Source organism: Suncus etruscus, chromosome 7, assembly GCF_024139225.1.
Source record: "Suncus etruscus isolate mSunEtr1 chromosome 7, mSunEtr1.pri.cur, whole genome shotgun sequence".
In the NCBI taxonomy this organism is placed as follows: domain Eukaryota; kingdom Metazoa; phylum Chordata; class Mammalia; order Eulipotyphla; family Soricidae; genus Suncus; species Suncus etruscus.
This window is the reverse complement of record NC_064854.1, coordinates 20,409,722-20,436,089: the sequence shown is the minus strand read 5'-3', so window position 1 is coordinate 20,436,089 and position 26,368 is coordinate 20,409,722. Positions and strand designations below refer to the sequence as shown.

At 50.7% G+C, this 26,368-nt stretch overlaps 1 protein-coding gene across 1 annotated transcript; it reads right to left on the bottom strand.

Annotated features, from left to right (window-relative positions):
- Positions 1-756: 756 nt before the first annotated feature.
- Positions 757-21,621, bottom strand: MCM10 (minichromosome maintenance 10 replication initiation factor). The gene is made up of 19 exons (XM_049777098.1): positions 21,569-21,621; positions 18,727-19,029; positions 17,306-17,401; positions 17,032-17,181; positions 16,274-16,436; positions 14,773-14,938; positions 14,125-14,292; positions 13,047-13,163; positions 12,017-12,216; positions 10,827-10,915; positions 9,854-9,955; positions 9,642-9,759; positions 8,689-8,875; positions 6,866-7,013; positions 5,614-5,732; positions 4,748-4,861; positions 4,399-4,544; positions 946-988; positions 757-853 (listed from the first exon to the last, which is right to left on the bottom strand). Exons 1-19 carry the CDS (start codon positions 21,573-21,575, stop codon positions 770-772), a joined length of 2,520 nt encoding a protein of 839 aa, XP_049633055.1. The 5' UTR covers positions 21,576-21,621; the 3' UTR covers positions 757-769.
- Positions 21,622-26,368: the final 4,747 nt, after the last annotated feature.

The window sequence follows — 26,368 nt, the reverse complement described above, 5'->3', positions numbered from 1 at the left end:
CAGCTTTAGGAGCTTGCCTTGCCTTGCTTAGTGGCAGCTGACTCCAGTCCCTTTCCAGCAGGAATCTCTGGGGCACTGCTGAACACCGGCCTCAAGAGAAAGATTTTTCTTTGAAAAGCTCCCATTTCCTCTTTTCCAATATTCTACTGAAAGGCAAAGCAAAACCAGGCAAACTCCCACTGCGAGAACCCTAACACTGGTACCCAGCCAAGCCCCACGAGTACCAGTCTACTGTTTTACGCTAGAGATCATGTGTGCTGGATGACCAAAACCACAATCCCTCCACAAGCCGATTCTGTGCCAAGGACAGCTTAAGAAAAACACATACTCCAGGTCATAGAAAAGCATTTCATATATTGATAAGGAACACAGGATTAAAGTTCATTGCTGATGAATCATGTTCCCATACAAACAATATGTCTCCCCTTCTGACATGCCCCAGATGAAAGGGACTACTCCAATCAAATCAAAGGAAATAAATTAACCCACATATTTGAATACTACCATCAAATTTTAAAACAAAACAAAACAAAAAAATGACAAAGGCACTGCCCTGCAAACAGCAGATCCTGGAATCAGAGCCCCGACAAACTCATGGTTTTCCCATATCACTTCCAGGAGGGACTGCTGGGTGTGGCCCCGAAACCCCGGATAAAAGAAGCATCCTGCTAGACTCAGCTTGCTGTGACCATTTTGAGGATGAAGACACATTTTTACACAACACTGGTAAGCAGATGTTCTCTGCACCCTGGGGCTGGTCCCCGCAGGGTTACTTGAGGCTGTTGAGAAACTTGGCATGCTCTTCTCCCCGTGGTAGCAGGGTCTCTCCCCCAATCTTCGGGCCCGTCTTTTCCTGGGAAGAGGAAAGATTCTCCTAGGAAACCGACCAACGGGGCCGGGGGTGGGGTGATGTCTCCCAAACCAGGCATGGGGCAACCGACTCACCTTCAGCATCCCATCCCGTTCCCACTTGAAAAGGCCACATTTCCTGAAACAAAAGAGACCCCAGGTCTGCTCAGGGGGGCGCCCACTGGAATCTGCACCCCCAATCACAGTATCTGCAGCTCCCCTAACTGCTGGGGAGTATAGCAGGGTGACAGGTTGTGGATGGACAAGGGAGCTTGGAACCCTGAACGCCTTTCCCATTTCCTTCCTATCCTTCTCCCTTTTCTTCCTTGGAACCCCAAACACTTTCTGATCAACAGCTCTAGACTCTAGGACTATTTACTGTGGCCCCAGTCAGGAGCAGAGACTAGCATATAGGTGGGCTAGTTCCTGCCAATTTGGTGCTAGGGAGGAAGAAGTGGGGTGAAGGGCTGGGAGTGGGGGGGGGCGGCTCGCCAAGGGCCAAGTGAGCACCGCGGAGGCCTTCTCAGTCCCTCAGCACTGTGCTTCAGGTAGACCAGACTCTTAGGCTACACCTGGCAGTGCTCAGGGCTTACTCTTTTTTGTTGTTGTTGTTGGTTTTTAGCCTACACCTGGTGATGGTAAGGGGTTACTCCTGGCTATGCGCTCAGAAATTGCTCCTGGCTTGGGGGACCATTTGGGACAGGGATCGAACCAGGATCGAACCAAGGTCTGTCCTGAGTTGGCTACATTCAAGGCACATGCCCTACTCTTGTGCTATTGCTCTGGCCCTCAGGGTTTACTCTTGGCTGTGTTCAGAGCTCCTGGTGGTGCTTGGGGATCAATCCCAAGTCAATCCTGTGCAAGGCAAACCCTCTCCTCTACTAACACTCTGGTCCAGACACTCTCAGAACTTCTACAGCTTCCTAGGTGGTCAGTGAGGATGCTATGAGAGAAAACCCTGAGTCTCTCAGGACTGGCAGCTCAGAGTCCACAGTTGGACCAGTTACCATGTGCTTTTCCCTGCAGTGCAGTTTTGTCTGAACTCAGCCTGCTCGTATGGGCATGTTTGAGGGCCATTAGGCAGATCGCCAAGTGACTGGCAACTTCTCTCCATCAAGGAAGGCCTGAGAGAGAAGCCCAAGAAAGCAGATGTGTCAGGGATCTTTGCAGCTTTTCTATCACAAAGCACATCTGACGGGACAGCAGCCCCTGCAGGTGGCACTCGTCCCCTCTGGAAGCTGCCTTCTTGCTGGGTCTCGGCAGTTTCTCTCGAAGGGCAATGTTCTCCCTAAATGCCTGCTATTGCCAAATATTCAAAAGAGAAGTCAAGTCCCAGGGACAAAGACCTAATTTAAGGACTAGGAATTGACAGGTCAGTGGGGAGGGCTTGCACTGCCTGGAAGCCCAAATAAAAAAGCACAATGCAACGGAGCCATCACTTAATGATAAAAGGGGAATTAAGGGGCCAGAGTGATAATACAGTGGGCAGGGTACTAACTTTGATTGTACCCAAAGTTGGATGCCCTGATCCCTGACAGGTATGACCCCAAAACAAAACACCAGTAACCACCTGGGGGCGGGGGAATTTATCTATGTGGAAATAAAGCAACATTAGTACCACTGGGTCAAAGTGAAAAAACCCCAAAGAACATTAAGAAATAACCTGGGAGATTGACACACATCACAAAGCACAAGAAAATTGACACACATCACAAAGCACAAGAAAATTGGCCAGAGAGATAACACAGCAGTAGGACATTTGCCTTGCATGCAGAAGGACTGTGGTTCGAATCCCAGAATCCCATATGGTCCCCCGAGCCTGCCAGGAGGAACCCCCATGAGCGCTGCCGGGTGTGACCCAACCCCCCCAAAACAAAACGGGGCCAGAGAGATAGCATAGAGGTAAGGCATTTGCCTTTCATGCAAAAGGACGGTGGTTCAAATCCTGGCATCCCATATGGTCCCCCCATGCCTCCCAGGGACGATTTCTGAGCATGGAGCCAGGAGTAATCCGAGCGCTGCCAGTGTGACCCAAAAACCAAAAACAAAACCAAAAAACGGGGACTGGAGATAGCATAGCGGTAGGGTGTTTGCCTTGCATGCAGCAATTCAGGATGACTGTTGGTTGGAATCCTGGCATCCCATATGGTCCCCCGTGCCTGCCAGGAGTGATTTCTTTCTGAGCACAGAGTCAAGAGTAACCAGAGTGCCACCAGGTGTGATCCAAAAACCAAACCAAAACCAACAAAACCCAAGAATATCCAGTGCTGGTGCAGATGCGGGGAGAGAGATCTGCATTCACCACTTGGGGGAAGCTGGCTGGTCCTTTTGAGAAAACAATATGGACATTCCTCAAAAGACTAGAAATTGGGGGCTGGAGAGATAGCACAGTGGTAGTGTGTTTGCCTTGAATGTGGTCGATCCAGGACAGACTGTAATTCAAACCTCAGCATCCCATATGGAGTGATTTCTGACGCAGAGCCAGGAGTAACCCCTGAGCGATTCTGGGTGTGACCTCCCCCAAAACAAACAAACAAACAACAACAACAAGACTAGAAATTGAACTTCCATAGGACCCAGAAATACGGCTCCTGAATATATACCCTAGGGCTGTCCCCCAAAACACCATACAGAAAAAGGTATCAGCACTTTCTTTCTTTTTTTTTTTTTGTTTTTGGGCCACACCCGGCGTTGCTCAGGGGTTACTCCTGGCTGTCTGTTCAAAAATAGCTCCTGGCAGGCATGGGGGACCATATGGGACACCGGGATTCGAAGCAACCACCTTAGGTCCTGGATCGGCTGCTTTCAAGGCAAATGCCGCTGTGCTATCTCTCCGGGCTCGGTATCAGCAGTTTCAGGTTCATGTGACACTATTCACAACAGCCAAAATTGGAAATAACCCAAGTGTCTGATCACAGATGAGTGGATAAAAAAACTAGAAACCCACACAATGGAATACAGCAAAGGAAAGGGCTACTGCACAACCCCCTTTAGAGCAGACACATTTATGAGGAACGAAAGTTAACAACTAATCTGGTGAGGGCTTAGAGATGGCTCAAAGGGTTGAAGTCGTGAGTTCTGGCGGGACCTCAAAACAAACTAGTGACAGGCTGAGTTTCAGCAGTTGGCAGAAGGTGAGAAAAGGTCACCAAGCAACCAGAAAAGCAGAGAGTGGTGACAGAAAAGATGGACAGAGGAGGCCAGAAAAAATGAGGATGTTCCTGCTGAGTTTGGTCTTAAAGAAGAAAAAGAATTGTGAAACCAGTGAACAAGAGGTTAAGAAACAACTGCCTGGTATGCAGTCTAGAAACATGATAAGGAAGCAAAGGGTCAGAGCAACAGAACCTGAGAGTGGTCGTTAGTGGGGTACTCTGACTCTGGAAGGTGAGGGAGGGCACAGGGTGCCGTGGAGTTGCTTGCACCAAATTCATGGAAAATAGAACAAAACCAACCTCGCAGGTGCCTGCCATGGCCCGGCCAAGGGGGCACAGGACCACGGCACCGACCAGGCAATGAAAGTTGGGGCTTCGGGCCTGGCAGTTCTCGTACCTGCAGAGTTTTGGGGGGAGCCTGTCCAGCGAGATGGCCCTGTTCCCACAGGGACACTTGAAGAACCTCTTGACAGCCTCATGCCAGTGCAAGTCGTGGCGCTCACGGATGCAGCTGTCCCGAGGCTGGAAGTGGGTGTAGGTACACTGTGGAGGGACAGGGACAGGCGTGGTCAGGGGCTATGCCCCACATGGACACACAGATATGTGTCCCCCCCAAGTGCCTGCCTCCCCTCAACTCCCCATTCAGTGTGTGGCATGACACCACATGGACAAAAACACACACACACACACACAGCCCCACATGGACACAGACAGAAACACAGACAGCCTCCCCCTGCTGTGCTCACTGTGCGGCATGTCACCACGCGGACTTTTAGCTCACGGATGCTTCGCATCTTATCTTCCAGCTGCTCCTTTTTCACCAGTGGCTCAAAGTATCTCTCCTGCAGCTCAGCCTCAGCCTACAGAGATGGATGGAGAGATAGAGCCCTGACAGAAGTGGACTGTCAAGCTATACAGCAGCCCCCCCCCCCCCAAACTGGAGGCATCAGAAGCAGCAACAAAAGGACAGTAACCCCTAGACCCAAGATGATGAACCTATGGCATGCACGCCAGCGGTGGCACGCAAAGGCCTTGCAGCTGGCACGTGGGAAGGTCTGCAATTAAGATATGCGGTGCGTGCCGCATAGTTTTTAGAATACTAAAATCTTGTTATTAAGGTTTAATTGACATGCTGGCACTTGGGCTCAAAAAGGTTAGCCATCACTGCCCTAGACCCAGGACCACGAGCCCCACCCTGGCCTGCATCTACACGAGATGGCTCATCCTGGCAGTGTTCAGGGTCAGTCCTGCACCTCTGGACTGGTATGTGTACCCCCATACACATACCCCAGGTCTCCTACTGCTGGTTAAAGGCTCCACTTGTCTCCCAGAGCTGGTGGGGCACAATACTACTTTGTCTGCACTGCATGTGGGAGAATCCCTCTGTCTTATTCAGGCCCCACGAGGGTGCAAACTCTGACTTTTTCAAGGGGTAGTTCCCGAGCACAGCTGGGTACAGCCACAAAACAAAACAGAACAATCCCATTTGTTCTTCAAAGTCAACTCAGATGAACAGAGGTAGCCTTATGTTGCTTCAGACGGACATTCAGATCCCCACGAAGCACCGCTGGATTGGAAGGTGGCTTCTCCCCTTTGCTCCTAGCATTCTTACCTCTTTCACGACGCCCGTGTGCCGTGATTTGGCTTTCAGAATTTTCTGGAACTCTTCAGACTCCAGGTAGGCCAGCTGTTCTTTCCTTTTTTTCCTGGCAGGCTCCAAGTCCTCCTCAGCTAGAAAGGAGGAGGAGAAGCATTAGCAGGCCAGCCAGGAAAGAAAAGCAGCCTGGCTTGCTCCTAGACCCCTCAGCCAGGCTTGGCTGCAGGTACCAGAAGGAAGTTCTAGCAAGAGAGTGAACATCAGAAACAGGAATATGAAGGATGGCAGATCTGGCCACCAAATTCTGAAAACAGATGCTAACGACAAAATCTCCATTTACAAAAAGATGCCACAGTAAGACAGATGGAGACATAGTTTGGGAAACAGCTTGCAGGCAAGGCCCTGGTTCAATTTCCTGGTATGGCAAAAACAAAAAGAAAAGTAAATAAAACAAAAACCACACTGCTGATACCAGAGATTGGAAAACAAGAAGGCAAAATAAAACAGAGGAAATCAAAAGAAATCTTGGATTGCAAAGATTCTGTCTCAAAGGGAATATCTCAACAATTTTCCTCTCAAGTGTTCAGACTAGGCCTACTTTGGGCCTCGAGATAGTACAGCAAATAGGGTGCTTGCCTTGCATCTGGCTAAAACCTAGCACCCCATTTGGTCCCCTGAGCCATGCCACAAGGATTCCTTAAGGGCAGAGCCATGAGTAAGCCCCGAGGACAATGGGGTGTGGTAGAAAAACAACCCACAGAACAAAAGCAACAAACTGGACCTACTTTTGGTTTCATTTTTTGGATATAAAAATGATTGGTTTTAGGGGCTGGAGATAAGACAACAGTAGGGCGTTTGCCTTGCACACAGCTGATCCAGGACAAACTGTGGTTTGAATCCCGGCATCCCATTTGGTCCCCTGAGCATGCCAGGGGCAATTTCTGAGCACAGAGCCAGGAGTAACCCCTGAGCAATGCCAGATGTGACCCAAAAACCAAAACCAAAGAAAAAGAATTGAAAAAAGATGAGTTTTAGGGTTGGAGACAGTACGGTAGGTAAAACGCGTGTCATGCATATAGTCAACCCCTGGCACATCATATCATATAGTCCTGAAGCCCACCTAGGAGTGATGTGTGAGTGTAGAGAGCAAAGAGCAAGTCCTGACAATCGCCTGAAAACAAAACAAAACACCAGACTCTGGCTACAGATCTTCTACGGGGGATCTAAACAGGAGGCTTGAACCAGTTTCCTTTGCTGAACACAGTACCTGGAGCAGCCCCCGCAACGATGTTCTTTTCCACACGGTCCTTCACTTGAAGAACAGCCTTCGGGTCCATTGGTGGCTTCTTAATAGTGTTAGGGTTGGTTTTTGTGAGAATCTGGCCCTTGGCTCTTAATTTGGTAATAGCAGCTAACTGGAACAGAAAAAGCAAAAGGAGATACAAATGTCGAAGACCAGGCTGGGTGATAGCACACACAGCAGGGAGGGTGTTTGCCTTGCACATGGTCGACCAGGTTTGATCCCTGGCATCCCACATGGCCCCCGAGTGATGGCAGGAATGAACCCTGAGAAGCGTGGGGTGTGGCTCAGTCCGTGGAGCAAAACTTTTCCTGTTATTAACCAGGGAACTTAGCTCCTTCCCACAACCAGAGACCAACAAGACAGTCTCCCTTCACTCTGAGTGAGTCACCACCTGGAAATGTCAGTGCAGGGCAGAGTCCGTTTGTCCATGAACAGAATCTCCGCTTGTTCAAACACAGGGATTTAGCACCAGCCTGTGCTCACTCCAGCTCACAGGGAACCATACGTACTGGAAAACTTACAGGGCAGGCAATTGGGCCACTGCACTTAAAAATGGGAGTTACAAGGCATTTGCCTTGCATGCAACCTACCCAAGTTCGACCTCCAGCATCCCATACAGTCCCGAGTCTGCCAGGGGAGATTTCTGAGCCCAAAGGCTCAAGAGTGCCACCGGGTGTGGCCCCAAAATCAAGAAGACAAAACAAAAAATACAAACGGGGAGTCATAGTATTGACCTTTTCAGGAGGTGGGAGGCTCGTGAGACTGCAGGACTGCATGTGAAGGAAGAGAACTTAGTCTGAACAGCTCAGGCGTAAGGAGGTGGCAGCTGCATAATTTAAGTCTTGACTGAGGCCATTGAAAAAAACTGAAACTGATAGTACAGCGGGTGGGTAAGGTGCTTGCCTTGTATGTGCTATAGACCTGGGTTCGATCACAGGCATCCCACCCATATGGTCCCCTGAGCATGCCAGGAAGATTCCCTGAGCATTGCTGAGAGTGGCTAAAAAATTAAAACAAAACAAAACAAAACAGAAAGGAAACTAGTGCCTGAGGGCTGCATTCTAGCAGCTTTCAGTTAAAAAAGGGGCTGGAGCACTAGTGCAGCAGAAGGGCATTTGCCTTTCAAGTGGTTGACCCAGGACGGACTCAGGTTCAATCCCCAGTACCTCATATGGTCTTTTGAGCCTGCCAGGAGCCAGAAGTAACCCCCCAGCACTGCCGGGTATGGCCTAGCTCTCCCCCACCCCCCCCGCCCAAAAACAATAAATTATTCTAAAAAACTCAAAACCGAAACTGGGTCGGGCAGACAGGACTTGCTAAAAACATGGGGATCTACTGCAGCATTATGAGGTGGGGTGGGGGCTCCGGCACAGAGTAAACCTTTACCCCTCTCATTGTAGCTGCAGATCTGCATTGAGAAGTGAGGCTCAGCTTGGGGGTGCTGGGAAATGCAAGAAGAGAGAGGCCACCCCTAACTGCCACCCAATATTAGTTAGGGCAGCTAAGCCTGGGCCTGCCTAGACTTGGCTTCTGGGACGGTTCCCTCCAACCAAACTGCTTCACAACCATCTCTCAACCATTTTGAAAATTTTCCCTCCCACCCACCAGTGTCTGCAGCTCTTGGCTGGTGAGATGCGGGGTCTCCGAAGTGGCTGGTGGTTTGGGCTAATGGAAGGCACTGACACTGACACACTTATTCTGGAACCTTCCTTTGACTCCATTGGTCACGACCAGTGAAGAGGTGCCGACCTGGGCCCCTAGAAATATCTTGGCATGGCCTCACCCACCTTTTTGGCTTCTGCTAAGGCGCCCAACTTCAGTTTAGGTGGTGGCGAATTATTGTCCAGGAGAACATCGGCTCCCACCAAGAGGCCTCTGCCCAGCTGTGGCCTGGAAGCTCCTTGCAGCAGGGACTTGAACCCAGAAGGGGGTGGAACTGCCGGGCTCTCAAATTCTCCGGAGCTCTGGAGAGAGCTTCAAAGACAGAGCAGGACAGTGTTAGCAAGTGGGCTTCCCTGAGGGGACTGACAGGTTGTAGAGCAGCATCCCATAGGATACCCACTCATTTCACCTCCATCAGGGCCTTTCCCAGCCCTGGAGGTGGACAGTCCCCAAGTCTCTGCAGGGATCACGAGTCAGTCTGTTAAGTTTGCTGGGAAACACAGGAGTCGGGGGAGTCGGGGGTGGGGGTGGGGTGAGGTAGCCTGATACCTGTCCTCTTGGGACCAGTGTCCTTGTCCCAGGGAGACACTAACTTGCACCTCTTAGTTCCTGATTCAGCCAAGTCAGGCAGAGCGGGGCTGACACACTCAGGTCACTGTCAGATGATTTCAGGGGCGGGAGAGTGCAGGGGTATGGCACTGGCCTTGTAGGTGGCAACCCCGGTTCCCTTACTGCACAGGCTCCCTCCAAGCACTGCTTCAAGCCACACACCCCAAGTTTTATTTGGCCCAGAAAGATAGCACAGTGGGCAAATGTGTTGCCTTGCATGCAGCTGACCCGAGTTTGATCCCTGGCACCACAGGATCCCCAGAGCTTGTCAGGAGTGATCTAAGAGCAGTCAGGAGTAAGCCCTGTGCACTGCTGGATGTAGCTCAGAAAACAAAAAACAACAACAAAAATATGGTACATTAAACCCTTCCCACCTTATTCTGAGACTTTCAAAGCTAAACCAAGCATGCAGCCGACCTTTCAAAATGTGAAAGGGCAGCTCTGAGGGACGCAGGCGGCCACTACCCACCGTTTTCTCATCTCTTCTGTCCTTTTCCTCTTCATCTCCAGCATGTGCTGCTTCTGCTGCTTCAAGAGGGCCGACGCTGAGATGGACTGGATTGCTGGCCTCGAGCTCCCCGGGGCCCCTACAACACAAGCACAGGCTGAGAGACTGTGGGGGGGGGGGGCACAGGGCTGGGACTTGGGGGGTGGGGTGGGTGTGAATGGCCCCAACTCTACCTGACGTGGCGTTTGCCAGATGCTGCTTTAGGTTCCGGGCACCAAACGTCGGCAAATCCATCAGCTCCCTGAACTCATCTGAGCACAAGCCTTTTGATGCTTCTAGGAGGGAGTGTCCAGCAGCTTTAGAGGATAGGACCCTCCCCCAATCCAGGCCAGGTGAGTGTCACCTGCTAAATCCCCTCAGACATTCATAGGTGCCGGGGAGGGTCTTCTGGGGGGATAGGACCCTGGATCTGCCTATAGGGGCTGAAAGGCGGCAGAGTAGCAAAAGCCTATTTCACGGGAAGATTGGAGTGACAGACAGGAGAGGGGATGTATGTGGTCCTCCAGTAAGAACCACATGCTGTGCGCATGGCCAAGTGGGATTCCATCCTCTGCATCCTGTATAAGCTCAAGGCCTCACCAGGAGTGATTCCCAAGTACAGAACTTGGAGTAAGTTCTTCTAAGCACTGCCGTGTCTCCCCTCTCGCCCATAGGCTCAGGCTCAGATACGCCAAGAAAATTTCCTGTTTTGGGGCCACACCTGGCAGTACTCAAGGGGACTTTATGGGATGCTGGGGATCGAGCCTGGACAGGCCATGTGCAAGGCAAACACCCTCCTGGCTGTGCTACTGTTCTGGCCCACACCAAGAAGTTGTCAAAGTAGATCAAGCCTAGATGCGACTGAGCACCATTGTATATTTTGGGGGGGAAAGGGGTCTGGGTCACACCCAGTCATGCTTAGGGCTCTGTCCCAGCAGTGCTAGGGAGATGTACAAGGCTGGGTTAGTATTCCCGGTGCCTTCTCTCCCACCTGCCTGCCCAGCCTGGACATGGAGCAGATGGAGCTGGTGTCCTTCCCCCCTGCTGCCTAGTTAGTATGGTGGCTAGTGAGTCTCATCTCAGCCCCCCAATGGTGGCCATTTCCTGTTCTTGGGTGCATGTGGGTCAGCAGAGACCGAAACGGAGCGAGTCAAGAAAGCGAGTTACCGAGTTTCTTCCGTGTCTCCTGGAGGAGCACGTCTGAGCCTTTCACCACCAGGTTGGTCAGAGTGGTCTGGACCTGCTTCTTAGGGACTCTGAAAACGACAGTGCCAGCCCCGGAGGAGGGTCACTCAGTCCCAGGGCTCGGATGAGTATCCTCTCCACCTCTTAATACCAAATGGCCAAAAGAATTGCACAAGGCCTAGCTGGGAGTGCACCAGTCCTCCTGGCAGCTCATGCCTGGACGGGGCCCACCAGTAAAAGGTGGAAACAGACAGACCCTGGCTCTGCTCAGGTGGGGCTTCCAGGCTGGAAATATGGCTAAGAACATCCCGTCTTAGGAGGGAGAGGAGGAGGTTACAGAGGCCCTACTTGACCCCGTCTTCTCCACACAAAAAAGCAGCTCCCAGGAGCTGGTCCCAGTCCTTTCCGGCTGACACACTGCCCACCTATGCATTGCCCTTGCAGTTTGGAAAGACACGAAATCGCCTTAGATCTCAGAGATGGGCCGAAAGGGCTGATCACTCAGGGGCACTGTAGTGCAGGAGGTCTGAGTGACAGCAGCGGGGAGGATGCTGGCCTAGTACGGGAGTCAACCCAGGTCCCATCCTCGGCATCCCCTGAGGTACCTGAGCCCCAATCAGGAGCTTCCTGAGTATAGAGCTGGGAGAAACCTCTGAGCATCACTCCGCATGGCCCCAAACAAAACAAACCAAAAAGCCCCCCATAAACAGTAGGATCACCCCCCATCATTGCCAATGGGAACCATATACTTTGCTCTGGGACCAGCTCTGGTTTCCCTGTGCTGGGCCCCCTGGATGGGGCTTTTTAAGCTAACAGGTCGAGGCTGGCAGAAGTCTTGTGAGAACCTGTAGTCGGAAAAGGATCTGCCGTGGCGGCACCTCAGCCCGGCAAAAGACTCCCACAACTTTGAGGATTCACAAGAGGGCCAGAACCCCAGTCTAGTCGGCCCAAGGGAAACGCTCAGAAGGTATCAGGAGACCACACACACTTTCCAGCTGACACAGCACATGCCACCTGCCAGGAGCAGAGGAAGCATGGGCTGGGGTAGACCCTGCACCCCAGCACCCCTTACTCTCCCCTTGGGCAGGGTGTCTGGTCTCCTCAGAACGCCAGAGCCCAGGCCGCCGCTTCTATAAAGTATTGTGCAGCTCGTGACCCTGAATACCACTTACAGGGCAGCGGCATAGGAAGCGGAAGACACACCCCCGTAGTAGAAGCCATCCTGGCACAGTCTCGCCTTCAGGCTGGCACCACCTCGGATGAACTTCTTGGGGACGCGCCCTCCCGAGAAGCTCGACTGCAGGTCCGAACGCTTGGCGCTGAGCCGCTTGTACTGGGCCTGGATGTGGTACGGGCAGTAATCGCAGTCCCTCTGTGGAAAGGGAGCGTGGGACAGTGGGTGGGCAAGCATTGGGCTATGCATCTCACCTCTCAATGTGTCGTGCTCCCGTGTGTCCCATCTCTCACTGTTGTTCCACCCTGGCACTTACTTGTCCCCTAACACTTGCTTCTACACCCCAGCTGCCCCAGGTATGTGGCCACCCCTCAAAAGTGTTCCTTTAAGCATTATTTGGGAGCAGTCAGGAATAATCCCCACTCCCACAACCAATTATTAACTTTGAGGGGGGTTGGGACACAAGGGCAGTGCTCAGGAGACCCTACGGGATTCTGGGGATCTAACCTAAGTTGGCTGCATGCAAACACCTTGCCCACTATACACTTAGTAACTTTTCACTTTTTTTTGTTTTTTTTTGTTTTTGGGCCACACCTAGGGGTGCTCAGGGGTTACTCCTGGCTATCTACTCAGAAATAGCTCCTGGCAGGCATGGGGGACCATATGGGACACCAGGATTCGAACCAACCACCTTTGGTCCTGGATCGGCATGCTATCTCTCCGGGCCCACACTTAGTAACTTTTATCAGTCTTCTGCCCACACTTAGTAACTTTTATCAGTCTTCTGGTCACACCTGGCAGGGTTCAGGGGACTGAAACTAGGCCCGTGGCAGGCAGGGCATGGGCTCCAGCCCACTGAGCCGGCTCTGCACCCCCCAAACAGGCAGTTACAACCTCACAGTCCCTTCTGCCCACTGACATGTCTCGTCACGGAGGAAACTCAGTCCAAGGAGTCCTGAGCTGAAGCACAGTGGACTGGCCTGTGTCTGTCTCTCTCCGGTATAAGCCCCTGAAACCGCAGGACCTACCAGGTTGACAATCTGGGTGCAGGGTTCCCCATTCCTCTTCCTTGCTCGGCACTTCCCCAGGTCCAGGGCTTCCCCCATGATCAAGACCTTCTGAGCGTGGTCGATGCTCAGGCACACCTGGGAGGTGAGGGGATATGACCGGGAAGTTAAGGTGAGACTTCTGTATAAAGCCAGAACCAGCAGAACAAGGGGGACCAAGAGCTGTGTCTCAGCCTTGTTTCTAGCCTGGACACTCAGTGGACTCCTAACCTGGCGCCCTGGGCCCCATCTGTAAGATTCTCACCTGTGACACCGCTAGGATATTCTGGGGGGTACTGGTCGGGAGGTGTTATACTGTCATCTTTAGGATGACATTGAGTCAACACTCAACCTACAGGACGCTGGCAGGTGGGAAGGTGCCCAAGGCACCTTTAACTTTAACCAACACCCTTCTCTTCATCTTCTGTGTCAGAGTCTGGGCTGATTGCAGCTGGCACATGCCCTGCTAGGCTGATGGGCCCTGCCAAGGCTTCCGGGAAAGCTGCCCCTTGCCTGGTGAGGAGATAGTGTCACTTCCTACCTAGGATGCAAAGGCCAGGGCTGAGCTCCGAAGCTGACAGGAATCCGGAAATACCCCATGAGGCTGACCTGCTCAGAGCCAGGGCCTTGGGAAGGGAGGCTTGTCCCTCTTCAGCATGGCCTCAACTTGCCATTTGCTTGAGGACCTTCGGGCAGCACTGACACTCTGGGGCTATCTGAGAGGTCAGGAGTTCTGAGCTACCCTAGGACTGTGCTGACCAGTATAGCCCCCCACCTCCCAGCCCGACTCTTAGCACTTGTCCTGTCGCTGCTGCCATGAATAGTTGTGAGAAAAAGCTCTGGGGCGAACCGAAAGGAGGCCCCAAGGAAGCTCCAATCTTCAAAGATGGAAGGAGGCAGTTACAGAGGGGAGGAAGAATGGCGGGGAGGAAGGCAGGGGGCCCCCACCAGCAGGAAAGAGGCACGGGAAATGGGGAGCTGAGGGAGCAACAGCAGAATGAAGGTGAGGCGCCCACTGAGGGAGCCCCACGACTGCCCCACCTGCCACCACCCTGCTGACCTCCTCCGAATTGTGCCGAGCCTTCATGGGGTTGGCATTGAGCAGCCCCACAACGCTGCCCTGCGCCGTCTTCCAGAGCTGCTTGTGGGTTTCCCCAAACAGGAAGAGTGACACACGTCGAGTCAGGTCATGGAGGTCAGTGAGGTACCAGATGCTGAAGGTCTTCCCCTGCAACAAGGAGTCGCCTGGTTGGTACCAAGACTTTGGTCCGGCAAGGCCACAGGGATGGAATTGCCCCCACACACTGTCCCTCTAGGTGTTAGTCAGTCTTGTCCTTTTATTTAAATTTTGGGTCACATCTAGGAATTCTGGGGAGGGGGACACCCCCAGGGACCCACCTAGTGCCATGGAAGGAACTAGAAACTCATATGCCCTCTGAGCTCTGTGGCCTGACCCTTCCACCCACTAAAGATGGCCAATGGGTCTGAGGAGGCTTTACAAGACCTACTGACCCAGCCGTGAAATAATGGTCCTGTCTAGTCAAGCCTCTCTGGATCTGAATTCACTTTGCTCCCCATTTTCCTCCTCCAACAAAGGGCCCACCAAGTGCCCTGGCACCCAACACTCAACAAGGCTGAGTGAAACACAGTAAGGATGGAACAGACAAGGCGAGGACGCAGAAACCGGTGGCCAGCAACGCAGACTCACACTGTTGCAGCTCTGGGGGGTGATCTTGTTCAGGATCACCCCAAAGGTCACCCAGTCTATCTCCTCCAGCTTCTCACTGGCCACCTTTTCTTGGAGTTGGGACAGTCGAATCAGTTTCCGGCCCGCCATTTTCCTGCTCATCTCCATGGAGGACACGCGAGGCCGCCTGAGGAGAAGTGGCAGAGTGATCGTGAGGCGTGATACTGAGGAGATGCAAGGGACAGATGCTTCTCAAAGTTTCTTAGGGGCCTCAGTGACAGTAGAGGCACAAGACACATGTCTTTAGAGAAGAGGGAAAAAAGCAATTTCTGCTTTTCACTGGATAGAACTGGAGCATCTAGAGAAGAGGCCACACATCCTTTAATTTCTTATATTTTCTTGGTTTTGGATCATAACCTAGCATACTCCTAGCTCTGTGCTCTATAATCAAAAAAGTCTCCTGGCAACCATTTGTGACTGGGTCAGAGATGGGGCACTTGCTTGCAGCCGGTTTCAATTCAAATCCCTTATACCACATGTGGTCGCCTACATGCTGAGGGGTCACTTCTGGACACAGCAAAAAGAGCTCCTGAGCACCACTGGATATGGCCCCCCAAAGCTCTAGTGACAGGGGGACAGAACAATGGCTAGTGTGAGGGAGGCTGGAGCCTGGACCCCACACAGCTGGGATGGCCCCTAGTTAATATAAAAAGTTTCATTCAGATGAAGAACAAGCCTGGCCTTCTCCATGGCTCCATGACTTCTCATGGCAGCCTGGGTGTACACTTTCTTTCCCATTTTTTTTTTTTTTGGTTTTTGGGCTACACCCGGCATTGCTCGGAGGTTACTCTAATTGGTGCTTGGGGGGGGGGGCATACAAGATGCTAGGGCTTAAGACCTGTTCAGCCACTTTTAAGGTCAACAACTTCCCTGCCATGCTTTCAATCCAGCCCTAATTTTTTTTTTCCAAAAGATATAACTGTGGGCCGGAGAGAGAGCATGCAAATAAGGCGTTTGCCTTGCATGCAGAAGGACGGTGATTTGAATCCCAGCATCCCATACAGTCCCCCTAGCCTGCCGCCAGGAGCAATTTCTGAGCATAGAGCCAGGAGTAACCCGAGTGCTGCTTGGTGTGACCCCCTCCCCCCAATGATATAACTGTGATCCTTCACGCCACTTAACCAGGAGAGACTAATATTCTGGCTAAACTATGAGTCATCGAGTATTCAAAACCACCTCTAGCTCCATGAAGTTCTGATTAATGTGCTATCTGTCCTCTTTCCTTTCATGAATATTTTCCAGTTATCACACAAACGAGGAAACACCCTCATCAGAAGTCTCCTACGCCAATATACTGACCTAGCACCATAGCTCGTCTCCCAGCCAAGGTTTGGCCAGTTCCACAGCTGTCAGCCCTGTGGTCCAAACAACCCCCCAAATCCTTTCCATTATCTGGTCAAAATTGGGGGAGGGTATCCTCTAGTGGGGACCAGGGGCAGAGTGGGGGCTGTTTGTTACTGACCGGAGACGCAGGCCTGAGTAGGTTTCCAAGGAGACCTGCTCGGTTGCCTCCCCAGAAGCCTTGGGGGACTCTGTCCACTGATCTCTACGCCCTCTGTCAGGCTTGTTCCCGGGAGTGCTTTGGGCAGGTACAGCCGCCACCCTTGAGGATGAGCTTCCAGGACCTGGGGAATCAACATGAAAATCAGGAGAGGGGAGTAAAAAAAAAAAGAAAAGAAAATGAGGTGAGAAGAAAACCAGGCTAGTAGCCACATTTTTGAAAAGGCAATCCTGAGGTTTAACACAAGCTGGTTCAAACCTGGCCGCTTTGTAAGTCTCATAAACTTTAAGATACAAACTCCAGACTGTGATGCTGGGAATTCAGCCCAGAGCTTACACTGACAATATGATTATAGAATAAAATAACGAAGAATTAAAAACACTGGAGGTAGAGAGATAGTCCAGTGGTAAGGCAATTTGCCTTGCATGCAACTGACCCAGGTTTCACCCTGGCATCCTAAAGAGTTCCTCAAGCTTAGCCAGGAGTGATTCCTGAGTGCAGAACTGGAAGTAACCCTTTACTCCCAGTTAGCACTGCCAGTTATGATCTCAAAACAGTGAAAGAAAACAAACAACACATAGCATCAGGCTCCCACCCCCAAAATGTGCCTTTTTCAATGGGTAGCAAATACACAAGTCTCAAGTCTTTCTCTCTCTCCACCCCCTTCTCACTCTCAGTAAGACAGCACCCCAAGAGTGTGAGAGGCCCATGCACCACACCTGCAGGAGTTTTGAGGACCATCTTGGGGGACGGAGCCACCCGTTTGGCCTTGGGAAGAGCTGGAATATCAAGCTCTGCAGAAAAGCAGGCGGACTCCTGGATTCTCTGCACTCTTTTCTCCTTGAGTGGGGGCCGTGGAGCTCGGTCTCCTGGATTCAAAGTAAAATAAGTGGGTGAAAAGCCATAGGGCTGGGGCTCAAGAACAGGCTATTTTTTGGGCCCTGCATGGAAGTAATTTCCCCACGCCCAGGAGATGGTCCCAAAAGCTATTACCTGGGAATGGAGTTTGATGTGCAGGTTTTGTGATCATGGCTACTCTAAGTTTCTCTTGTAAGCACGTCATTTGCTTTTGCAACGTCCTTAGTTCATCTAGGAAAGAAAAAAAACGTGCTAACACTCAGATATTTCAGCTGCAGATAAGCAGGAATACTAGACACAATGCTCAGTGCTAAAAGTCCCTCCTGGTGTCTACCCAAAGCCACAAAACCTCCAGATGAACCACAGAATGAACTGTCAAGAACAGGTGACTCACTTCTGTGCTTCCAACAGGCAGCTAGAGAGCACAATCTGGGGCTAGAGTGAAAGATAGCACAAGCTTGCCTTGCATGTGGCTGACCTGGGACAAACCCAGGTTTGATCCCAAACATCCCATATGGTTCCCTGAGCACACCAGGAGCAATTTCTGAGTGCAGAGCCAGGAGTAACCTCTGATCGTGCCATGTGTGTGGGGTCCAAAAACAAAATAGAGCGCCAAATCTAACACCTGGTGATGGAGTCATCCCACCTTTGAGAGCTGTCAACATCCCTGTGTAACACCTTAGTTAAGTCAGGACATATTTTGTTTTTTTTTTTTTTTTGGGCCACATCTGGTAACTCTCAGGGGTTACTCCTGGCTATACACTCAGAAATCGCTCCTGGCCTGGGTACCATATGGGACTCCAGTGGATCAAACCGCGGTCTGTCCTAGGTTAGCATGTGCAAATTGCTTGCGCCACCAATTCGGCCCCAGGAAATACTTTTTTTGTTTTGTTTTTTGGGGGACCACACCTGACAATGCAAGGGTTGGTTACTTCTGGCCATGCTTAGGGGATCATATGGATGTCAGAAACTGAACCCAGGCCAGCTGCGTGCAAGGCAAATGCCCCCTACCCATGGTACTAGACTCCTTCCCCAAGGAAATTATATGCAGCCCAAAGACTGTTTTCTGGAACATATTATTAAATGTAAAGCTGAGCTGAAGTAACAGCACAGTAAGGAGGGAGCTTGCCTTGCACGGTACTGACCCAGGTTCAATCCACAGCAACCCATACGGTCCCCCAAACACTACAATGAGTAATTTCTGAGTGCAGAACCACAAAGAACCTCTGAAAATTGCTGGGTCTAAACCAATACAATGTAAAGCTTTAAGAGAAGATGCTTGGAGGAGAATGTGCCTCCAGCTTTAACTTCAGTTCTAGAACATTCTGTGTCTGTGGAGTGGAAAGCAGCTTGGTTCTGGCTCCACAGGACAAAAAAAACCTCGTCATACTTGACTCTGCTCAGGAGGAAGTGTCAGAGCTTTGCCATGAAGATATAGCAAAGCTGGCTAAGGAGGAAGAAAGGGGTCTTTGCAGCCTGAAAGGAGCCCTTAAATGTTTGCCCCTCTGTACCAGAGCCCACAGCTCTCCGGCAGAAAGAGACGGCCGTCAGCTCACCTTGCAACTCCTGGTTGGTTTTCCTTAGGTCCAGAGCTCCGTCTGCAGTTGGTGGAGCAGCTTCTTCTTCATCTGTTAAGTCCCCAAACAGGTAAGCCACGTTTTCCTTCTGCTCTTTGGTGGTCTCATCCTCTACTTCCTCCGTGTAGGACTCTCCACTCCCATCGGCATCAAAGAGCTCATCAAAGGCATCTGGGCCGCCCTCGGCCTGGGCCCAGAGGTCACCTCCATTGGGGTAACCATTCATAGCCCCCTGGTTCTCCTTAAGCAGTGAGGTTAGCAGAGACAAGTTCTCATCGTCCCCTGGGGATAGAGGAGGGAAGTCAGAATCACGGGGACAAAGTGTTAGGACAGGCGAGTTGGCTATGTCCTGGGTCCTTTTCCTGCTTCTCTGGTCACTGAGCTCAGAAAGATGTTCGGCGACGGCATGGGCCGGCACCACATGCTTCCCATCTCTGCTGCTCTAGGGGCTAAGACCCCAGAATCTCACTGCCTGTGCATTAGCCCTCAGGGGACCCCTGCTCCAATCTTTCCATCATCAGGAAGGTCCGAAGATCTTCTGAATTCTGAAGGATTCTGAATTGACTTTCTGTCCCATCACCCAGAATTAATCAGCACCCACTTTTTGGTCATGTTTAATTTGGACCTTTATTTGAAAGGCTTTTTTGTTTGTTTTTGGGTCACACCCTACGGCCCTCAGGGGTTACTCCTGGCTCTGCAAACAGAAATCGCTCCTGGCAGGCTGGGGGAGGTGGGGGGAACACCATATGAGATGCAGGGAATTGAATCTAGCCAGTGCCTCAGTGCCAGGGTCCAGTCTTCATATGTTTAACAGGAACAGTCATTCATAACCAATGCAACACTTGGTTATTTAAAAAAATATCGAAGGAGCAAAAGCACAGCAGGGAGGGCGTTTGCCTTGCACACGCTTGACCGGGATTTGATCCTTCAGCACCCTCAGCCAGCCAGAACCCTGACTGCCACAGGGTGTGGCCCAAACACCAAAATCAAAAAAATAATTACAGAGGGGTTTGGAGAGAGGAGGAAGGACACCGAGAAGGGTGCTTGCTTTTGCACATGGCTAACTTGAAGTCTAGCCTCACATCTCATATGGTCTCTTAAGCCCACCAGGAGTGATCCCTGAGCACTGCTGGGTGAGATCCCAACACAAATAAACACCCCCTTGAAATAAAAGACAGGGTCCAAAAATGCAGCCCAAGCAGTAGCACACATGCCTGGTGTGTGCCCTGCACCCCATGTATGTTTCCCCATCCTTCCCCCAACTAATAAATAACCTTTACGAAACTCCTTTCTCAGCATCCCAAAATGCTTCCTTTCTTTTTTTTTGGTTTTTGGGCCACACCCGGTAACGCTCAGGGGTTACTCCTGGCTATGCGCTCAGAAGTTGCTCCTGGCTTGGGGGACCATATGGGACGCCGGGGGATCGAACCGCGGTCCGTCCAAGGCTAGCGCAGGCAAGGCAGGCACCTTACCTCTAGCGCCACCGCCCGGCCCCAAATCACACTTAAGAACAAATTGTTCTTTTTTTTTTTTTTTTTTTTGGTTTTTGGTTTTTGGGCCACACCCGGTAACGCTCAGGGGTTACTCCTGGCTATGTGCTCAGAAGTTGCTCCTGGCTTGGGGAACCATATGGGACACCGGGGGATCGAACCGCGGTCCATCCAAGGCTAGCGCAGGCAAGGCAGGCACCTTACCTTTAGCGCCACCGCCCGGCCCCAAATGCTTCCTTTCAAAGTCACAAAGATCCTCACCCAAACGGTCAGGTCACTCACTCTTACGTACTCCCACCATGTCCAAACAGCACAGTGCTCTCAGCAGCACCCATCCCCAAGGACAGGCTCCCCTGATACGTCACCATCCTTTTCTTTTTTTTGGTTTTTGGGCCACACCCGGTGGTGCTCAGGGGTTACTCCTGGCTGTCTGCTCAGAAATAGCTCCTGGCAGGTACGGGGGACCATATGGGACACCGGGATTCGAACCAACCACCTTTGGTCCTGGATCGGCTGCTTGCAAGGCAAACGCTGCTGTGCTATCTCTCTGGGCCTGTCACCATCCTTTTCTAAGTCCTGCAGGCCCCGCCCATGGACGACTTAAAAAAAAAAAAAAAGGCACCTCTCCAGTGGTCTGTTTGCAGATCCCAGGGAGGGAAATGACTCACTATTAGAAGTCAGCTGGAGACCCTCTTTTTGGATTTCTGTTATTCCCCTTTTTTGGGGGAGGGGGGTTGGGTCACACCCTGCAGCGCTCGGGTTACTCCTGGATCTGTGCTCAGAAATCACCCCTGGCAGGCTCAGGGGACCATAGGGGATGCCGGGATTCGAACCAACGACCTCCTGCATGAAAGCGCCTATGCTATATCTCTGGCCCCTATTCTTTTTTTTTTTTTTTTGGGGGGGGGGGGGGGAGGTACACCCGGCGGCGCTCAGGGGTTATTTCTGGATCTGTGCTCAGAAATCACCCCTGGCAGGCTCGGGTGACCATATGGGATGCCGGGATTCAAACTGCCATCTGTCCTATATTGGGTGGCGTGCAAGGCAAATACCTTACCGCTGTGCTGCCTCTCCGGCCCTTGGGTTTCTGTTGATTTCCTGTGTTCCCCTGTCCCCCCCAAAATTGGCCACTAGTCATCATATTAAAAAACTATACAAAACAGGGATTGGAGAGACTTCAAGACAAAAAGGCCCTGCCAGGAAGGATTGATGGGACCATCCTTGGCGAGTGATCTGAACCAAGTCCCCAAGATGAGAAGAGTCCACTGGGGTGCAGGTTGGGGTCCCCCACTGGCAGAGAGGGACACTGTGACCCCTGCCTGCCAACTTACCGTCCATGCTCAGGGCCTTGGAGGAGGCGCTTGGGAAGGCGGCACGGTGGGATCGTGGCTGTGAAATCAAAAGCAGAGTCAGTCTTGCTTCTCCCCCGCGCACACACGATCCCCAGAACCCCAACACCCTCCGAATTCGGCGGTTCTGAACCCAAAGAGTCTCTTCTGGAGGGGCAGCAGGGTGCTACCAACCCTCGGCTGCGGGCCCTAGGCCCTAGGCCCAGTTTTAGCAGGACCCCCTGAACAGCCCGGGGTGGCCCGCAGCGGGCCCCCATTCCAGCCCCCCCAGAATCCCCTCCCTGCTCCCGCGCCCCGAATTCGCAGGCATCCCCAGGCCACTGTACCCGCGCGCGCACCCAAGTCCTTAACCGTTTCGAATGTCGATTTCCCGGGGACGGAACGCGCCAAAAAATGCAAGACTAGCTCCGCCCCCGTGACGTCAGACGCACGCAGCCTCCGGGCCGCGCGCGCTGATTGGCTGCGTCCGAGCTCCCTCGTGGGCGAAAGAAACCGGAGGAGCGCAAACTAAAACTTTTTAGGCAACAACTTGATTAATTCGCGGGACACGACCGCCTCTGTTAGGGGCGAGATAACGTCCAGTCCGAGCTCTCCCGGGCAGGGACAAAAGGGATCCTGACTTGAGGGAAATTGATTAGGTACGTGATGCGCCGCCCTCTTTGTTAGGGGCAAGGTGACTTCCGGTCGGGGAAGAGGCCTACTTTCTGGAGTGATGGTGGGACAGGGCCTGTCCAGAGATGCTTTAGAGGTTGTTTCTGGCTCTGCACACAGAAGTCACTCCTGGTGGTGGTTTTCCTCGGAGGACCTTATGGGATGCCGAGGATGGAACCGGAACCTGGGCCTGCTGTGTGCAAGGCCAGCGCAAAGGCTCCTAAGTGAATGAGGGTGCTATGGGGCCACCTAGTGCCCGACATTGCTAGGATCCTGTAGAATAAGTACCTGGAGGTGGGAAGTGGGAAGGTAATTCCTTTATTTTATTTTTTTATTTTATTTTATTTTATTTTATTTATTTTTTATTTTATTTTATTTTATTTTATTTTATTGGGCGGGGGTCACGTTCAGGGGCTACACCTGGCTCTGCGCTCAAAAGTCGCTCCTGTACTGTATGTTTATTTATTTTTTTGACTCTTATCCTTTAAAAAAAAAGAGCTTACTAAACTTTCTGCTAGTGCTTTAATGAGTTCATTGGTGATTCAATAATTTTCAGAAATATATTGCTACTGAACTTTTTCTTCTTTCCTTTCTTTTCCATCTCTTTAGTTTTTCTTTCGATTTTTCTATTTTTTTAAATCATGCTGTTTTTGGTCTTCCTAAAACAAATGTATTAGGATCAATTATGTCAACTATGGGATGCATTTATTTTTAAATAAATTAAAAATTAAAAAAAAAAATCGCTCCTGGCAGACTCAGGGGACCATATGGGATGCCAGGAATCGAACCCAAGTTCGTCCTGGATTCCTGGATTGTCAGCGTGCAAGGAAACACCCTACCGTTGTGCTATCTCCTGGCCCCAGGAAGGCAATTCCTAATGCTTTTCCTGATATACTCACTTATCCCACTCTTTTAAACATTTTTCTTTGGAGGGTGGAATTAGGAAAGCGATGCTACCCTGAAACATTGACCTAAGGGTACCGTCGCCCTGCCTTTGCCCTTTTAGAGGTCAACACCCTCCCTCTCATGCTGAGGATTCACACATGCACTTCTGATGCTCATTCTGCTCTAAATGTCCAGTTCATGGAGAAGTTACAGTTTTATTTTCCTGTTGAAGGACAAATCTTGGTTTGCTGCCTGGTTGTTCATAGCTTCGCTATTGTATCTTACTTTGATTTTCGATTCCCTAACGATGTGTGAGGTTGAGCATCTTTTGGTTTTTTATTTTTTGTCACTGTGCTATCACTACTATCACTCTGGCTCCTGAGCATCTTTTCTTTATTTGGTTTTAGTTGCACCAGGCAGTGCTCAGGGATCAGACTGGGATTGGCTGCATTGCAAGGCAAATCCCTTAATGCCTGTACTATGGCACTAGCCCCAAAAAAGCATATTTTACAAGTTGTATAGCTAGCTAGCTGATTCCCTGATAACAGTAGCTTTCATTTGAAATAAGTCTAGAATAACTTTACTTTTTTTTTTTTTTTTAATTTGTTTTTGGGCCACATCTGGTGGTGCTACTCCTGGCTCTGCATTCAGAAATTACCGTGTTTTTCACTCTAAGACGCACCTGACCATAAGACGCATAGTTTTTTTTTTTTAGATGCTCTCCTCCCCTGCACTCAGACTTCAGCTCCAGATGAGATTCACTCCATTCGCACTTTAGGGTGGGAGGAAGTGTGTCTTATGGTATGAAAAATAAGGTACTCCTGGCTTACTTAGGGGACCAAGCACGTGTCAGCTGCTGCAAGGTAAATACCCTACCTATTGCTCTGGCCCCAAACTTGGTTTATTTTTTGTTTGAAAGAATGGGGGAGAGGCAGAGCCATATTACAGCAAGTAGGGTACTTGCTGTCCTTGCAAATGACCTGGGTTCAATCTCCAGCATCACATATGTCCCTCTGAGAGGGATCCCTGAGCATAGAGCCAGGAGGAAGTCCTGAGCACTGCCAGTTGTGGCCCCAAAACCAAAAAGAATTTTCCAGGGGCTGGAGTGATATAGTACAGTAAGTAGGGCACTTGTATTGCATATGGTTACACCTAAGTTTGATTCCCCCAGCATCCTTTATAGTCCTCGAGCCCGCCAGGAGTGATTCCAGAGTGCAGAGCCAGGAATAACTCCTGAACACTGCCTGGTGTGGCCCTAAAACCCAGAAACAAGCAAAACAAACAAAGGAATATCCCAATAAGTTCAATGTGAATTATTTGATTTGCTACTCCATTCAAGAAACTACAGAAACCTATTTTCTCCTGTGTTAAGTAATATGAAAAAAATCTTGTGTTCATAAGAAAGTAAAATTTGCGTGGTTATTTATGTATGTCATGAACAGATTTCCCTAGGTGATGTGGGGACTTCTTTGTGCTCAATTACTGTTGAATCAAGCAAAACAATTTGTTCACTTGGCATAATAAAATTAACTGTGGGGCTGGAGCATTAGCACAATGAGGGCTTGAATGCGGCTGGCCCAGGATCATTCACTGGCATCCCATATGGTCCCCTGAGCCTGCCAGGAGCGATTTCTGAGCTGCCTGGTATGGCCCAAACAAGAACAGTAACAACAAAATTAACTCTATATTACACTTCTATATTACATCATGTTTGTCTGGAAGATTCTCTGACAAGTCCAAATATGGACTCACTTCATTTTGGAGGATATATTTCAGTATCTAGATTCATGAAAACTTTGCTCACTTTTTTGGGGGGTGGCCTCTCAAAGAGCATTCAAGGGGTCCCAGGGCCTCTCGAGCAGTACCTGGGCCAGTGTGGCCCAGACTCTACAGTGTTGTGGGCCAGCCTCAATCAAGCCTGGGCTTCTACAGTCCATTAGCTCTGACTCTCTGAGTTTACAGCTTAAGATTGCCCAGAATTAGCTACCATATTTTCCAGTGTATAAGATGACCCCCTACTTTTTCTGTTAAAAATACAGGGTTTGGACTATATTCACTGTAGAAGACTACCTCTCTTTAATGCATACCAAATGGAAATTAAAAAGTGTAAAAAAGGAGTAGAACTCTCAAAGGATAACAATATATGTTTAATAAAGCTAGACTTTGGAGTAACAACATCATTTTACATTTGTCATTTGTAGTGAGTGACTGTGATTTTTTAATTGTGATCTACGTTGAGAGCAGGGAGAGGGGGCTCCTCCAAGAGCAAGTAGAGGGAGACAGAGCGCCTCCTCTGTGTCTCATAAAAGCTGAACATAGAACTGAGCACCAGAAAGCTGCATACCTGGCGGCTGGATGGGATGCAGCGCTCGGTAACTCAGCTCCTCTGTGTGCCCTGAAAGATGAATCAGGACAAGCAGAGGACTGAGCACTGGAAAGCTGCATACCAGCGATGACACCCAGCGGCTGGATGGGATGCAGCGCTCTGAGAGATTAATCAGGACAAGCAGAGGACTGAATGATGACACCTGGTAGCTGAATGGGATGCGGCAGTAACGGGAGCAGATCACTCATCCCTGCAGCTGGAGTAAGTTTCAGCATGCTCTATACCGGCATATAAGACAACCCCCGACTTTTGTTTTTTTTGGTTTTTGGTTTTTGGGTCACACCAGGCAGCACTCAGGGGTTACTCCTGGCTCTATGTTTAAAAATCGCTCCTAGCAGGCTCAGGGGACCAATATGGGATACTGGGATTTGAACCACTGACCTGCATGAAAGGCAAGCACCTTACCTCCATGCTATCTCTCTGGCCCCAGACCCCCGATTTTTAAGAAGTTTTTCATGAGAGGCCGGATCAATGGCGCTAGTGGTAAGGTATCTTGCCTTGCATGTGTTACCCTAGGACAGACCACGATTTGATCCCCCAGCATCCCATATGGTTCCCCAAGCGTATAGCCAGGAGCAACCCTTGAGTATCACCGGGTGTGGCCCAAAAACCAAAAGAAAAAAATTTCATGGGTCAAAAAGTCATATGGGCCCAGAGAGATAGCACAGCAGCATTTGCCTTGCAAGCAGCTGATCCAGGACCAAAGGTGGTTGGTTCGAATCCCAGTGTCCCATATGGTCCCCCGTGCCTGCCAGGAGCTATTTCTGAGCAGACAGCCAGGAGGAACCCCTGAGCACTGCCGGGTGTGGCCCAAAAACCAAACCAAAACAAAACAAAAAGTCATATGCCGGAAAATACAA

Excerpts from the sequence above, each read along its gene's own strand:
- MCM10 (XM_049777098.1), bottom strand. Across the intron at positions 17,402-18,726 it reads AACCAACCAGGAGTTGCAAG|ATGAACTAAGGACGTTGCAA; the intron begins GTGAGCTGACGG and ends TTTCTTTCCTAG. Across the intron at positions 12,217-13,046 it reads GCACCCAGATTGTCAACCTG|AGGGACTGCGATTACTGCCC; the intron begins GTAGGTCCTGCG and ends CCCTTTCCACAG.